This window comes from Phoca vitulina, unplaced genomic scaffold, assembly GCF_004348235.1.
Source record: "Phoca vitulina isolate PV1807 unplaced genomic scaffold, GSC_HSeal_1.0 scaffold18, whole genome shotgun sequence".
In the NCBI taxonomy this organism is placed as follows: domain Eukaryota; kingdom Metazoa; phylum Chordata; class Mammalia; order Carnivora; family Phocidae; genus Phoca; species Phoca vitulina.
Genome location: NW_022589721.1, coordinates 9,406,994 through 9,424,781, shown reverse-complemented (window position 1 = coordinate 9,424,781; position 17,788 = coordinate 9,406,994). Strand labels below are relative to the sequence as shown.

At 32.7% G+C, this 17,788-nt stretch overlaps 1 protein-coding gene across 7 annotated transcripts in view; it reads left to right on the top strand.

Moving 5' to 3' along the window:
• Positions 1–17,788, top strand: part of CSMD3 (CUB and Sushi multiple domains 3) — a 1,192,082-nt gene that overhangs the window by 1,064,424 nt on the left and 109,870 nt on the right. For all 7 annotated transcript variants that reach the window (XM_032415697.1, XM_032415696.1, XM_032415695.1 and 4 more), the window contains 2 exons: positions 12,523–12,641; positions 13,694–13,763. In XM_032415697.1, the coding sequence (XP_032271588.1) occupies positions 12,523–12,641; positions 13,694–13,763 (189 nt within the window). The remainder of the gene's footprint in view (positions 1–12,522; positions 12,642–13,693; positions 13,764–17,788) is intronic.

Below are 17,788 nucleotides of genomic sequence, written 5' to 3'. Positions count from 1 at the left end.
TGAGATTAAGAATTCTTCATATCAGTGAGGTCATATGATACATGTCTTTCTCTGATTGACTTATTTCACTTAGCATAATACCCTCTATTTCTTAATTTATATATCACCCTAAATCTTAACTGATCCAATCAGCTCATTCTAGAAGTGTTTTTCTTCTTTTTCTGGATTCTGATATCATTCCCTTTCACTCCCTCAATGCTTATATATTTATTAATGCAACAAATATTTACTGAACACTTGTGTGTCGGGCATAGTTTACATTTGTGAATGAAAGAGACAATATCCTCTTGTCTTCTTGGAGCTTATAATCTAGCAGGTGAGGACAAAAAAGACAAAAATGTAATAAATTATTAAGCTATAGAGCACTTCAGAAAGTGAAAATTCATAGAAGAAGATAGATGGGGGCACCTGGGAGGCTCAGTTGGTTGAGCCAATGAGTCTTGGTTTCGGCTGAGGTTGTGATCTCAAGGTTGTGGGATCATGCCCTGGAATGGGCTCCGCACTCAGTGGGGAGTCTGCTTGAGATTCTCTCCCTCTGCTCTTCCCCTCCCCCCACTCTCTCTCTCTCTCTCTAAAAAAAATAAATAAAATCTTAAAAAAAGAAGATAGATGAAGGGTTGAGGGATCCAGAATGCTAGAGCTGCAGAGAGGATGTTTTGATGGTCAGGGTAGATCTTTAAGAGAAGGTGACATTTGAGCACAGGATGGAAGGTGGTGCAGGAATAAACCTTGCTGATATGTGAAGAAAGGGTGTTTTAGGGGATAGCCAGAGCAAGCACCCTAAAACATACGTATGAAGAACAGCAAAGAAGCGAGAGCAGGAAGAAATGAGGTGAGAGAGAGAAGGGGAGATGCAGTCTTGTAGGCTATTGTAAGGATGCAGTTTTTCACTCTAATTGAAATGGGACTCATTAGAAAGTTTTGAGCAGAGAAGTGGCATGCTCTGACTTATAAGGTACTATGGTATTTTGCAGTTATGAATGTTTAGGTAATTGATTTTACTTAGCGTTCTTGAATTATTTTTCAATGAATATTTAGCTACTTGAGGGCAGTCTGTTGTATATCATTTATTTCTGACATTGTCCAACACAATGTTGTATTTTTGTTTTTACATCCCCAGCGATTATTTGCTAGAAAATTGAAAAAAAAAGTAACTACATTTATCCAAAGAAGATAACTGTGTATTTGTGTAATTATACTACTTTGTATAATTGTACATTATGAGTTGGCTGTTATCACCCAGGTACCCAGAGCTCTGCTGGCCAACAAGCTAGTTGCACCAACTATGTCCGTTTCTAATACGTTCTTTTGTTAGTTCCTTATTAGAGAAGGAGGACTGGCTTAAAAAAAAACCCATATTTTTAAAATTAAAAAACAATTTGTTTTTGTACCACTTTGTTTTCTTCTCAGGTGTTAATCTGTATTTTTAAAGAAAATTTCTATGTAGCTGGGCTAAACTTTTTCATACGTTTTGCCTTTTAAAATATTTGAAACAAAGACAACTATTTCATAATTTGGTAAATCCTAATAGTTGAGGCTCGCCCTTGCTTATCTATCCATGATAGCTTTCAAAGTGTGGAATATCTACAGTATAAGCATCCATGTGCATCAGAGCATTATAAGCCGTAAGCTTTTGAATGACTACTTAGGTTCTTTGATAGCCACTTAACAATACCTCCATCATGATTATTGTAATCATTATATTATCATCATTATCTCATCAAAAAGTTAACATTTTTTAAAGATTTCATTTATTTGGGAGAGAAAGAGAGAGAGCACAAGTGGGTGGAGGGGCAGAGGGAGAGGGAGAAGCAGACTCCCTGCTGAGCAGGGAGCCCCACTTCGGACTCCATCCCAGGACCCTGAGATAAGGACCTGAACCAAGGCAGGTGCTTAACAGACTAAGCCACCCAGGTGCCCCAAAAGTTAACATTTTTTCAAGTGTTCAGTATATATATGCCAAACACAGTATAAATATTTTATAGATATCTTTTTATTTAATTTTCTCAATTACCTTGAGACAGATATTATTTTTAATCCTATTTTATAGATGACAAAACTGAAGTTTAGATAATAATCTCAGTGCTCCATATTTTTAAAGTTAGTTAATAGTAGAGGTGGGATAAAAACTTCAGAGAATTTGATAATGGAGCAAATAGTCCTGACCACTATATTATAGTCCTCCTTAGAGTTTCTTCCCATAATTTTCCATCTCGATATTGCTTTCCAAATATAAGAACAAAACCATTTGTGTATGCATCATAGGTTTGTCGAATACTTACTAATTACTAGATATAATTTCTAGGTGGAAGTGCTACAAATTTACATAATATCTAGCCCTAAAAACCTGCAGACTAATTGTAAGAACATGCAAACAAGGGGTGCCTGGGTGGCTCAGTCGTTAAGCGTCTGCCTTCGGCTCAGGTCATGATCCCGGGGTCCTGGGATCGAGCCCCGCATTGGGCTCCCTGCTCGGCGAGAAGCCTGCTTCTCCCTCTCGCACTCCCCCTGCCTCTGTTCCCTCTCTCGCTGTGTCTCTCTCTGTCAAATAAATAAATAAAATCTTTAAAAAAAAAAAAAAAAGAACATGCAAACAAGTAATTGCAAAAATAAAATGTAAACACTGTATTGTTATCTAAGTTGGTACTTGTCAGATACATGTGCTTTATAGTCATTGAAGTCTTGTTGAAAATCTAGATAAGACCCTACCCCAGAAGATCAAGTCAGTGTTTCTGAGACTCAGTCAAGCATTTGCACTTTCCCCAGTCTCCCAAGATTACTCTCACAATGACCAAAGTATGAGGCCATCTTGTATAACTTAGGTGATGACACAAAGAAGGTAGGGATCAAATCTGTTAGGGATTACTGACCGTGGAGTCAAAGAAGACTTCACCAAAGGATGAACGGAAGTCCTATTGGCAAGTAAGAATTAAAGTGTAGATATGGAATTAGTTTGGTACTTTGAAGGGACCTCTTGAAATGTAGGTGGATATAAGAGCATTTATTCTGGAATCAGACTTCAGTTTCTGTCTTGACAATGCCATTTGATAGCCATGTGACAAGAGGCGAATTCCTAAAGTTCCCCAAAACCCAGTTTCCTTATCTGTAATATGGGATAATAACACCTAACCTGAAATATTTCTTCAGAATTAAATGAGATCATCTACGTAAAAGTGTTTATCATAACGCCAGGTCCATATTAAGCTCTCAATAAATATCATCCTCTATTGCTGATGAGATGAACCCAATGTGGCTAAAATTGTCAAATGGTATTTTAAGTGCTGAAAGATTAGATTAAGGAGATGACAGATGTTTTCTTGGAGACACACTCCAGGGTTTCAATCTGGGGAGTAGCATGCTTAGTTTTGAATTTTTGAAGGGCTCTTTTATTTTGGAAAATGGAAAATGCATTGCAGGAAGAGAATAGGCCTAAAGAAAGGGATTGCAATAGTTCACATGAGAAACTCTGAAGGAGGTTATTATGGTTGTCTAAGATTTGTGGCCAGTTAGATGTTGGAGATGAGGGAGAGGGAGGAATAGAGGATGGTTCTTAGGTTTCTGATCTTTTGTTTTGGTTTTTACTTTAAATCATACCACTTTTCATAATCACAACCTTGCTTTATTCCATTGGAGAGCTGGACTTTTAATTCCTTAGACTTTTTCTTTTATTTTTAGATCTTAGTTATTGAATTAAATAAACCAGGATCAACAGAACCACTTTTATTTATCTGTAGTAATTAGACCTCACACCTTACAGTGGGATCTAGGAATCAAAAATATTTCCTAATTTAACTAGTGTAATGCCAGTGTAAGTATACACTTTCAGGAGTATAATTGGTATAGAAGGTGCATATGGTGCTGCTTGCAAAGTAAGAAAAGATAGCAAATGGATACCACATTTATTATGTGTGTGTATATTTTTAATATTTATAGTCATGCTGCTCAAATTATGCTCTATTGGAGGCTATAGTTGGGCGATAAATAAATTGAATCAGGGCAATTTTTCTAAATTACACACACACGAAGCAAGGTAGTAAATATAAATTTAGAATATTTTTTCCTTCTTTTTTTTTCTTTTTTTTTTAGTTTCAAATGTAGTGTTCAATGATTCATCAGTTGCATATAATACCCAATGCTCATAATGTCATGTGCCCTCCTTAATGCCCATTATTCCAATTACTTTTTTCTGAAACTTTGATGTCTTTTATTATATATTTTATGCTAACAGGTCCTAACAAATTACCTGACATATAAACAGGTAGCCAATATTAATGGAAAGAGTAAGAAAAAAAACCCTCAATTTTCTTTCTGTTAATAACAAAAGGGATTGAATGTTGAAGAGAAAAAAGGTAGGCAGAATGGAAGACAAGTTTCCCTAGCAACCTGGGAAGACACAAGGAAAACTAACTCAAATATATTAGAATTCCAGAGTTTAGAGGATACATTTTTCTCTCAATAAAGATAAGCTAAAACATTAGTTGAGATTCTGATTAGTATTTTACTATTTTCTGACATGAGTTATCATAAGCTGACATAAAGCTGCATCATTTTTTTGTGTTTGGAATGTGTGCGGGTTTGATAGTCATGGAATAGATATATCTGCTCTAAGTTAATATATTTTTTTCTAACATATAAAGTATCGAATTTATCTGTCTTCTGATCCCCAAGAGCACTGGGAAATGGGAATTAATTTTTAAATTGATAATTTGTATTTTTTGTTGTTTGTTTGTTTTTGACACATGTGATCCTGGTTGTAACTGTATGTCTTGCATAAATATACTTTTTGCTAGGAAAAATGTCCCTAGTGCATGGAATGCCATTGAATCTGTCAATTGTTAGTAAGCTTCCATGAAGAGAACTTATAATTTCTAGTTGCTCTGACACTTGGGTTTTGTTAGAGCTTCATCATTAACAGTTTTGGAATGACAATTTGTTGTAATGTGCATATATAATTTCCTTGCCATACACATTTGTATTTCACTAATGGAAAATTCTAGAGGGACAGTGCAGCATCTATAAATCAATGAGCAGCTTTTGGTTTTGAACTTATACAATGTACATGTTTTAAAAGGGCAAACTACATGCAGTAATGGTCTTTGCAAATTTAAGTGCCCTCAAAAATCTTAGGACATAGCACTCGGAGGAATGCAAAGGTCCATGTTATCATAACGAATATATTTTTCTATCCTCCTAAACTTGAGAACACTCATGATATATGCCACTAATAATTTTGCTGTAAATCCTGGGAAAACACAGGGGGTCCAAAAATATCTTTCCATTCTACTTAATAGTTGAAGGGCTGGTCTGAATACCCCGAAGCATAATAGTAATCATAAAATAGTAAATGTGTAGACATGTATTCATTTAACTCTAGCTTATAAATAACAAAAGATTCAATTCAACACCATAGTTATTTTACTGCTTGCCATCCTTGAGCAATATGCTTAAAAGATAATGCATTAAGTCTTAATGAGTTTATTTTTATAATCACTAAAAATGGTTTCTTCCCTTGGGCTAATTAAATAATTGATTATTTGAGAAAAATAGTGATTTTAAGATTAATTATGTTTTTACTTAAACTAATTTTCTTGTTCTAACTAGTTTATGCACATCATCTCATAAAATGTTAATTGTAGAAACATCTCCTGCTCAAATTAAATTATTAATATTTGTCGTTTCTAATTTGAATTGCTATTAACAGAATATATTAAATGCAAATAAGTATAATTGATTTTGCAAACACATCTCACTCCTTAATCCTATAAGGCCATTAGTTTTCTTTTAATGAAAATTTATTTTATGATCATCTCATTGACTTTTTACCTCTTTGTGGTGTTGACTTAGAAGTAGTTTCAGCCTAAGTTTCTGAATTCTGGAAACATTGTAGTTTTGTATTCCTAAACTTTCTCTAGCTGTATCTTGAGCTAATATCATCGCTCCTGGTCTCTTGGTTTTTCTCCCAGTTAAACCAATAACATTTTAGCTTATATAGAAGCTTTTCATTTTGGGCCAACCACAAACTTAAAGGTACTTAAGTTCTTGGCACTTTATATAGCTTTTTACATATTTTCTTTATATTCCTAGAGTATGTATGTAAAACCTATTGATCTTAAACATACAGAAACATACTCTCATGACAACAGAAAAAATGTCCTTTATCTAGAATGCTAAATGACAACCTCACTTCAATGTTTAAAACCACTAAATAATGTTAGTTACTATGTCCCTGCCTCTATTCTAAGCATTATGTATATCTTGTTTTCGTTATGCATTGCAATATTCCTATGAAGTCAGTATCTTTGCATCCCATTTAATAGGTGAGGGAACTGAGGCACAGAAATCATTTCCGACTTTACCAAAAAGATCAAGAAACTAGTGGAGCCAAGATGCAGATCAAGGTCGTCTTCTTAATAACTGAAATTTTCCTTCATTACCCACAGAAAGAAAATACAATTTCCTACGTTGGTTAAGAAGATAAAACGGTTCACAGTGTATACCCTATCTCCCTTTCAGTTTCATTTCTCGATGCCTTTCCCAAAACACTATAGTGTGTTTTGGGGAAAACCACTCCCCTTCTTTTCCATAAAAGAAGGAAAAATCACTTAAAACTTCATTCATTTCACGTCGCCTTGTCTGCCAGGACATCACACTCACCCCTCATTATTATGAGTTGGTAAAATATATAATTTTTTAGTAGGGTTATTTTTTTCAATAATCCATTTCCAATGTCTTTTCTTTTTCAAGTTTGTGTTTAAATTCCAATTAGTTAACATACAGTGTAATATTAGTTTCAGGTGTAGAATTAGTGATTCATCACTTAACAATACGACATCCAATGCTCATAACAACAAATGCCCTCCTTAATACCATCACCCATTTAACCTATCCTCCCATCCACCGCCCCTCCAATAACCCTTAGTTTGTTCTCTGTTGTTAAGAGTCTGCTTTCTGGGGTGTCTGGGTGGCTCAGTCAGTTAAGTGTCAGACTCTTGGTTTCTCAGGGTCATGAAATCCAGCCCCAAGTCAGGCTCTGCACTCAGCTCAGAGTCTGCTTGTCCCTCTCCCTCTGCTCTTTCCCCCACTTGCGCGCTCTCTCTCTCTCATAAACAAATAAAATCTTTAAAAAAAAGAGTCCGTTTTCTGGTTTGCTGCTACTTTTTTTAGTAAGGTTATTCTTTTTTTTTTTTTAGAAGAAAACAATAATAACTTTATTATTTTAGAGCAAGAAAGGGCTTCTTAACTGTCCTCGAACCCAGAATTCATAAAGTGGCCATGAGAATCCAAACCAGCCATTCATCTAAACAGAATAAACTTCTGTCTGGTGCAAAAAATTGTCCACATAGTAAATACAGCTGACTTTTTTAGGGGGAAAATTTTAATACATACGGCAGAAAAAAAGTCCAATTTCCTTGATTTATAACAAACAAATATCACTGCAGTCAAAATCGTATCATTTAAATGAGCCAAGAATTAAGGGTTATACGTGCAACAAAATACTTTTATAGTAGGGTTATTCTTTATGAAATAATTATTTTAACAAAGGATGACCTTCATTTACTGTGATTGTTCCACTACCTGTAATCTTTTAAACCAGTCCCTTCTCCTGCTTCATCAAGAGTTTCTTTAGAGCATAGTTGCTTCTGTCGCTAATCAATCTTTGCATTTCTGGCAGGTAACATGACACAGAGTACACAATAGGTGCACAGTAATCGCTTATGATATCAGATTCTATTTAACATTTTATCATTTAACTTAGCATTAAACTGTAGACTAAAATTTGGGAAGTAGTTTCTATTACTGAATATTCATTTAATTATTCAGAGTAATGCTAAATTAAATGTTAATTGAGGTAGGAACAAGTAAAGTAAGTAAAAATTTAAGGATCAAGGTAAATGTGAGCTAAATCTGCGCCACAACATATTCCTAAACCACTGTTGCCTATCAGTGACTATTAAGTCAGAACTGTTCTTTCTGAAAAAAACCTACAAATATTCAAGTTACATGTTACATAATAGGTATTTGACAAATATTTGTTTATTAGGTTAATTAATTCATTCCAAGATACATTATACCAGCAAAAAGTCTGTGTGCTTGCCTTTGAAGTTTTCTCTCAAACTAGTAGACCAGCTCATATTGAATTCACCCTTTCATTATCACCTGCTTCTCTGTTTTTCTTTTCAAACTGTTATCTTATAATGATAAATGTGGAATGCCAAATAGTAATTCTAGTATATTTTAAAAACCCAAGGGGCGCCTGGGTGGCTCAGTCAGTTAAGCATCTGCCTTAGGCTCAGGCCATGATCCCAGCGTCCTGGGATGGAGCCCCATGTCAATCTCTCTGCTCAGTGGGGAGCCTGCTTCTCCCGCCCCCTCTTCCCCTCTGCCCCCACACTTGTGCTCTCTCTCTCTCTATCAAATAAATAAATAAAATATTTGAAAAAAAAAAACCCTCATATGGGGGTGCCTGGGTGGCTCAGTCTGTTAAGCAGCTGGCTCTTGATTTCCTCTCAGGTCATGATCTTGGGGTTCTGGGATTGTACCCCGGGCCAGGCTCCATGCTCAGCAAGGAGTCTGCTTGAGGATTCTCTCTCTCTCTCCCTCTGCCCCTTCCCCATGCTCATTCTCTCTTTCTCTCTAAAAATAAATAATAAATAAATCTTAAAAAAACCCTTATATGTAACAATAAGATAGAAATAATAATTATCCTGGGGCACCTAAGTGGCGCAGTTGGTTAAGTGGCTGGCTCTTGGTTTGGCTCAGGTTATGATCTCAGTGTCCACAGATTGAGCCCCATTTCAGCTCTGTGCTCAGCACAAAGTCCACTTCAGGATTCTCTCTCTCCCTCTGCCCTTCCCTCAGCTTGCTTGTGCTCTCTCTCTCTCTCTAAAATAAATAAATAAATCTTAAAAAAAGAAATAATGGTTATCTTGAATCCCTTATTTAGAGAAAAATTTAAAATCGAAGACCTGCAATATATTTAAAATAATAATATCTTCACTATTATTGAATATAACCTCTGTGCAAAGACACACGATTCAATTCCTGTTCCTTTCTTTCATGTATACAGATGCAATATTTTGGTCTTTATTTTCAATAAATTTATAGATAGGTTGTTTTTTTTATTTAAATTCAATTAGTCAACATATAGTACATCACTAGTTTTTGATATAAAGTTCAATGATTCATTAGTTGTGTATAACACCCAGTGCTCATCACTTCACATGCCCTCCTTATTATTGCTCATCACCTAATACGTGGATTGTAATGTTGAATTTGTGAAGGAGGTTTACCTTTTACAAAACAATGTTACCGGGAATCTTAACAGTAATTAAGCTTTCTTCTTTTGCCTTTCTGCCTCTTTCAAAGCATCAAAGACTCATTAAAATCATTATGGAATACAGAAAAGTAATATATGTATATGTATATATATATAATCAGAATGATCAGATATAAATGATATGATTAAGAACATTTTCTATTGCAGATTGATTACCTTGTGAACAGAATTGGAAAGAACAGTTTTTGGTTATAAATAAATGGTTATAAATAAGTGTTGGAAATGTGAAGAACTGAGGTTTCAGTATTTTCATTCAGTGTAACTGCCTGCAGTAATTTGACAGCAGACATAACTATGCAATTTTTGATATGGATTTGTCCCTAGACTCATTTCTGTTTGTTTTTGGCTACAACAGCAGATTAATTGATCCAATTCCCATTAAAAAAATTCACCCAGAGCATATCTTTGATTGCCAACACCAAAATTGACACTAATAAAGCTGAAAATGACTCAATATTTTGATTGTTTTGGTTAATCAGGAGAGAATCCTTTGCAACATTTTTACAAAAATTCTTTTTCTTTGTTAATTCTTACAAATAACCTATTGATTTTGTTACTTATGAAGAAGTGAAAATAATTCTTAAGGAAGACTTTTTAAAAAGTTTTTAAATTGAAGTGTAGTTGACATAAAAGATTATATTAATTTCAGATGTACAACATAGTGATTCAACATTTATGTACGTTATGAATAATCACCACAATAAATCTAGCTACTTTAATATTATCATTTAATCACTCCGAGTTTATTTATTTATTTATTTATTTTTAAATAATTTTTTAGAGAGGTAGAGGGCGGGGGAGAGAAAGAGATGGAGGGGAGAGGCAGAGGGAGAGGGAGAATCTTAAGCAGGCTCCACACCCAGCCCAGTGCAGGCTCTATCTCACAACCCTGAGATCATGACCTGAGCCAAAACCAAGAGTCTGATGCTCAACTGATTCTGCCACCCAGGAGCCCCAGGGGTTTTATATCACATTTTAAAAGTTAAAACTTTATAAATATTTTACTATGTCGGTATATATTATGTGTAAACCTCACTTAAAAATGAGGCTCTCAATATTTTATAGTATCACTGTACCCTAGTTTTATTTGTCCTCCTCCCAGAAAAGGAAATCACCACTTGTGAATATTAATAGTTTTCTGTGTATATGACCCTGAATGGAGTACTTGATAGAAAGAAAAGAAAAATGAATGTGTATAAAATTTGGCCTTCTCAGTAAGAATGACTGCAAGAATGACCTTAGTTAGGTAAAGAGTAATAAATGTACTGTTCAGGATTCCCAAAACACTAAGATTGTACCAAAGGAAGGTGAAATTTATAAGACATAAATGTTTATATCATAAATCACTTTTTTGGGATGCTCATTAATTCCTGAAAAGGGCTCTATGAAATCAGATAAATTAAATGTGTAAGTCTAATGAGTGGGTATTAGATGGGATTAAAACAAGTAATAAGGCAGTTTCTTTCACTTCTTGGATCTCAAAAGCTAGCTGGGGAAGTGAGACAGTAACCCTTAAAAATGTTAAAAGTAAGTCACAATTTAATGGTGACTTACCTTGCCTCGGTCCATAAATTCAAGATTACAAAAAAATCGAGAAATATGGAGCATGATGTATGGTTAGAGACCTAGCTAATTGAAGCACTGTGTTGGAACTCCAATCCATAGACTTCCCTAACCTCCTCTAGGGCTGTCTCAATTGCATTTCCAAATGACCAGTTTACTCTTCTTCACGGTCTTCCTTTCTGATCTAATCATAGTTCTATCAAGTTAGTGCTTTTATGTCATTTTCTATCCTTAGATATGACCTAATTTGGAATGATTTTTAGCTACTCTGACCACTGTACTATTGGATAAAGAAAGTATCTTCCATTTGCAGAGCTAGACATTAGTATTTACTAAGAAGTTATCAAAATAGGGATTCACGTTCTTTTTCATACTATTCATTCATCCAGTCGACTGATGTTTATTGAATGCTTCCCTAAGATGCTGTGCTCTAAGCTGCCCTTACGGAGTTTCTGTTCTCAGAGGGGAAATAAATATTGAAAAACTAATTACACAGTTATTTATTCATTATTAGTTTATGTTAAGCACCAAAAAGGAATGTATGTAGAAAGTGGTGCTATGAAAGCATCCATCAGAAGGAAATATCAAGGAGTAAAAGAATGTCTGAAGTATTTTAATTCTTTAGGATTCAGTTTTTAATATTTTTTCATAAAATGAACATATGTAATGATTTTGGAGTGGTGACTACTTCCTTCCATAATTTAAATATGCATTAGATTAGCTTCAAATGAATTAGAAAGAATTGGATAATAAACCTTGGTTTTTATTGAAGATAAAAAAAAGTTCTTAATAATAATACATTTGCATGTTTGAAAAAAATGTTTTGGTGAAAAAATCTATTTTTTCAGACTTTAAGTACATCATTTTAGGAAAACAACTTATATTTAGTATGCTTTTATTCTCCTATGTTGAAAAATATATTGTTAATGTAAAAATAATGGAAGTGTTTTTGAATTATAGAATTATCTCCCCTTCAGAAATAACTGATTTCAAGTTTCACCTAAACTTTTCAGGTCTCAATGAACTACATGTTTTTCTCCTTTTTGATTATAATATATTTGGAGAACAAATCTTACTTAAAAATACATTTAAAAATTTTACATATAGTAAGTACCTCAAAATATGTCTCATAAATTAAAAAGCCCATTTTGTATGAAAGAAGAAGGAACCAGGTGATATGGACAAAATAGCAAATAATTTTTTAGTTATTTTATTAAGAATATTTTACAAATATAATTTCATATTACTCTCACAATAAATTATTGTTTTATTTTTTATTAAGGGACTTTCTTTTTAGGAATTTTTAATTTATGTTTTATAATAGAAGACATTTAGAACTGTGAGTTAGAAAAGAGTTTAAGTGTAATCACATCATTATTTAACGGTTGGTGCCGTGAAAATTCAAAGAAATAGTTTTATGGTACAATTCCAAAGCACATTGCTTTTAACAACTACAGTTAAATCTTGTTCACACTTAAATAGTATTCACAGAACATTCCTAATGTCCCAATGTAAAATCTAGTTTTAATGATACCAGTATTAAATTTTGGTAATTTAATATGCATAATTTAAGCATTCATTATTTGAAAGTTACTTATGCTAATATCTTTAAATATTCTCAGCAATTGGTTTGGACTCCTGTCCTGAACCACAAACTCCCAGCAGTGGAATGAAAATTGGAGACAGATATATGGTTGGTGATGTGGTATCCTTTCAGTGTGATCAAGGATATTCTCTACAGGTAAGGCTATTTTTAAATTATAGTTTTGATTTGCATTGTTTTTTCAGAATGTTTTAATGGAGCAATGATTGATAATCCAAAAGTTTTAAAACAATATTCAAACTGCATACTGTAGCCTTAAGTCAAAAGTTATTCAATTTGTCCATAAAACATATTCATGAGAGAAATTACTAGAACGGACTAAATATGCTGTTTGCAAGTAACCAAAAATTATTTTTGAATCAAAGTTAATCTTCACTTCACATTTTTCTCTCTATTCACATAGGATGTAACAACTCAACTCCTGGATCTTTAGAATTTGAAAATAAAAACAAAGTGCTACTTTGTTTTTGCTACTTAAAGCATTAAATGAAACTTCCATGATAATAAATTTTTGAAATTAGTGAAAATCAACTATAAATATATTTTAGAGGGTCTCAAATTAATGGTTGCATAAAAATCTCCCTAAAGAAATGACCTATTAAGTAACTGAGAAAAAAAAATGAGGGAGAAACTATTTCATATGTTAAGTAAATAGATTCCTTAGAGAAAGCAAAATTAAAAATTAATGATTTATAGTCTTTAACATTGCATTACAAATTATTAGTCTCAAAAGTACAATCAGATATTTCTGGACTTTGTATTTCAGTTTACAATTTAATATATCTTAACTGACTCATTTTAATATTTTTATGAAGTATTGTTTACCCTATTTCACCTTGAATATTATAGCAATTTATTATAAACTGTTATATATGTGGTCATTTCACTCTCATGATCATTGCAGTATCCCAGTAGAACATGTTTCAATAGAAAAATGTTAAGTTTAAAAACCACAATTCTGATGTGATAAGGAATCTTAATTTTTCTACCAGAACCACGTCACTTTTTACATTTTATCACAAGCATATATAATTACCTTTCTTACTTTAAGTCATGCTGAAAATTCCGGTAAAAGTTTTAAAAATATAAAAAATGATAATATATATTTAAGCTTATTTTTATAATGACCATTCACTATGCTATGTTTAGTCTTTTTAAAATGTGTACTGAACTGTGTCTTTTTTATGTAGGGTCATTCTCACATTACATGTATGCCTGGACCTGTAAGAAGATGGAATTATCCAATCCCAATTTGTTTGGGTAAGTTGAAGGACTGATAAGCTTTATCAGATTTTAAAGATACACCCTGTGTATAATGTGGCTGAAATATATAGTTTGCCTTTTGTCAGGTTTATGGAAATGATATTTTGAGATAAATGTTTCACATCTTTTTTTTTATTTTAAATTTTTACAATTTTTTTTAACCTCAAACTTCAATATCAATGGATGACTTTAGAAATTGAGAAAAGGTATTAGGTTTTTCAATCCTTAGAAATTTTTCACTGTATTATATGATGGAAATATCCATAGATCAGGAAAATAAGTAAATATCCTATTGCTTGCTATTGAGCCAAAACAGATAAGGAATCTGGAGTCTACCAAAGAGAGCATGAGACCCCATGAAATGTCTTCACTGGTGACAGGCAGTTGAGATATGGAATATATCAAAATGGCATTCGGATCTTAGAAAGTATGGGATCCCAATTTTTGCCCTAACTTCATCCTGCCTCTAGTTATTTCTACCCACTTTTTCATTTTTTTTCTCTTCCTCATTTCTGGTATCTGTATGTAGCTATTAATATCCTGGGCTATACAGAGTATGAAAAAGAAATATGATGTATAATCCCTATCTTTAAAACATTCATTTACCATTTAGAGTGGTAGAAATAAAAGACATGAATTAAGAGAGTAATTCAGTGTTAAGTTATACCATTGACTACATGATAGAATTTCAGAAAGATAAGATGGTGTTAACCCAAGTCATTGGGAAACATAGTCAGCCCATACAATTTACAGTTTTGGATGGTAAGTGTGATTAAGATCAATAGATGAAGGTAGCCTTTTCTGAGTAGGAAAAAGTGCAAAAGCAAAAGAATTGATGTGATTTATATGACTTAACCATGGTAGTTTGTTGGGCTGCCACAACAGAATACCACAGACTGGGTGGGTTAGACAATAGAAATTTGTTTTCTTGCAGTTCTGAAGCTAGAAATCCAAGATTAAGGTGCTGGCGGGGTTGTTTTCTTCTGAGGTCTCTCTGCTTGGCTTGTAGATGGCCACCTCCCTGCATCTTCACATGGTCTTTTCCCTGTGTGCAAATGCCCCTGGTGTCTTTTCTTATAAGGACAGCAGGTATTGTTAGATTAGAGCTCTACCCTTATAATTTCCTGTAACCTCAATTACCTCCTTAGAGGCCCTAATTCCACGTACAGCCAGATTGTGGGTTAGGGCTTTCACGTGTGAATATAGTGGGAAGACGATTCAGTCTGTAATGCCTACATACCATGCATACTATTCTTTTTGAGTCTATTGGAAAATAATGTTTAGGAGTAAGAACGTTTTTAATTGGCAAAAGATACTGAAAGCATTCAGAATTTAGATTGGATGATATTTTTTAAAACGTATATTTCTTTAGGTGTCATAAATAATTTACAAGTGTATATAATGTCAATTATAAAATTACATGTATATAAATATTTATATACATTTATAGATACAGACAATGCCAATTATGTGTGTATCGAATTAAGTATAAAAAATTAGGAATATAAAGGGTACAGAGAACAAAATAGTAGCATATATATTCTGCTGATATAAAAACAGACAATTTAGGTCTGTGGTTCAGTGCCTGGAACAGTTCTCATAACAAGCATACAATAAATATTGCTTAATGAATAAATTAATATAAAGTTTTGGGATTCTATAGTGTGTATATATATATAATATATTTTATATAGTATTAGTTTTAAAAATATACTATATATAGTTATATGTATTTTTATATAATAAATTAATATAAAGTTTTAGGATTCTACAGCATATGTATTTTATATTTATAAAATATACATATTTTATATAATATTAATTAAAAATATATAAAATTATACATATTTGTATAATAAATTAATATAAAGTTTTGGGATTCTACAGTAAATATATTTTATGTATATATATTATATATATATATTAAAATTATGTTTTCTTTCTTGACATTAACTTAGAATAATTTTCCATACTGTATTTTCAAAAATTTGATATTTAAAATGGCTTCATGGAACCTGACAGTCTAATTTGTGCAATTATTTTTTTTCATTCAAGTTTAGTTTTTTTGTCTTTTGATACACATTTATAAGTCTTTTAGCATTTTTTCATGCATTTTTAATTGTTTACTTAGAATTTTACCTAAATAGATTAATTATGTCTGCATAATAATGGAATATTTAATGATATGACCAAATTTTACAATATATAGTTAAGTACAAAAGGCTTAAAATGACTCACAGTATGAGCCTATTTTCATTATATGCATGTATGTATAAACACACATATATATATTTTTCTGCAGAAGAAAAATATACCAAGGTAAATAGGTTATCTATGGGGAGTAAAATTAGAGGACATTTTTATTTCTTTTTCACTCACTTTTTTGCATTTCATAGATTTTAGACAATAAACTTGTACTGTATTTGATAGACAAAGTACTTGAAGTGATATCATGGCCATATTATAAGGAGAAACTGAAGGCGGGAGGCTGATTCAGAGAATGTCTTAAAGCTCTAGTCATCAGGTAACAAGGTTATATAGCCTTGTGAACTGGAAAATAAACAATCTGCCAGATATTCTGATGGATGGAAAGAAAAGTCAGAGATTTTTAGCTAATAGAGACAAATCAGAAGGAACAATCAAAGATGATCTTATCTTAGAGGACTATGGTTGTGTTTATCTTGGAGGCTATAGTTGTGTCCTTAACAATAAGAGTGTAAAGGGGCACAATAGAGTCTATTACAGAGCCGCAGGTGGAACACACAGAATTGCCATTAAAGACCTAGGAGTGTGTGAAATCGCAGAGACACTGAGAAAACAAGCATGAATGCAGAGCTGAAGGCAGATGCATTTTGGGGGTTCTTCTTTATGTGTTTCATGACTTGTCATTCTTTCTCCTTCATGATCTCTTTATTCTTCATTTTCTTTCCTTCTTTCTCCTCTGATTTTGGGATTTAAGCTCTAGAAAGGTGCTCAATGCAGAGGACAGGATTTTCAGGTCATATCTGAAGAGATAGAAAGTAGCAGAATTGGAGGGACAATGAGTGGGTGAAAGACGAGATTTTGAAGGCAAGAGAGAAGAAGATAGTCCTTGTGCTCTTTTACCCAAAGTTCAGGATAAAGCAAACCAAACCTACAATACAGTCTTGTCAGAAATTTAAAACTATTTTTGAATGGCCAAAATATTTTCTCTACCACTCATAAATTATCAGACTCTGTGATGAATATATGTGAACAGTCAAATATTAGAAGAAGTAATTTTTGAACGTTAATTGTACCTGTATGTTGAAAATTACTCTGGTTTAAGGATAGATGAGCTGAGATTTCAGAAGGATGGAAAAATGCACAGGCATATCTTTAGATCTCAATGGAAAGAAAGGTTTATATGAAGATTGCTACATTATTTTATATATATATATATATATGTATATACACACACAATGGTAAGATGATATAATTCATTCAGTTCTTATAGTTAAAAATAGTTGTCAAACAGGTTACTGAGATCATATAGAACATTGATGAAATTTTTACTGAATTTGCTTTTATGATATACAGTCTGAAGTGTGAGTATCTATCTTTTGTTACTCTTAACAAGAAATAAATGAATGTAACTGTAGGTAAGTGTTATATACAGGTAATTTTCAAACTTGATACACAACCATGACATTTGATTCTTCACCCCACAATTGACAAATGTGTATTTTATGATGAAATAATAAAAATGTACTTTTAGAGGAACGAATTAGCTTCTAAAATGCAGTGACTACTTTAATATATGTTAAACAGTTCTTTGTAATCATGAACTTGGCTAATTATCTGTTCTTGTAATTTTTGCTTACTTATTAATAGTAAATCAATATAATAGAGATTCCAGAACAAGCACATCTATAAATTATGCCTAAATTCTCAAACCCGGGTATATCTTTTTATTTGTTTTTTACTTCTGTAGTCTTTGTCTAGATTCTTTTAGGATAAAGGGCAGCCATATCCCATGTGTGATATGTGAATCCATCACATAT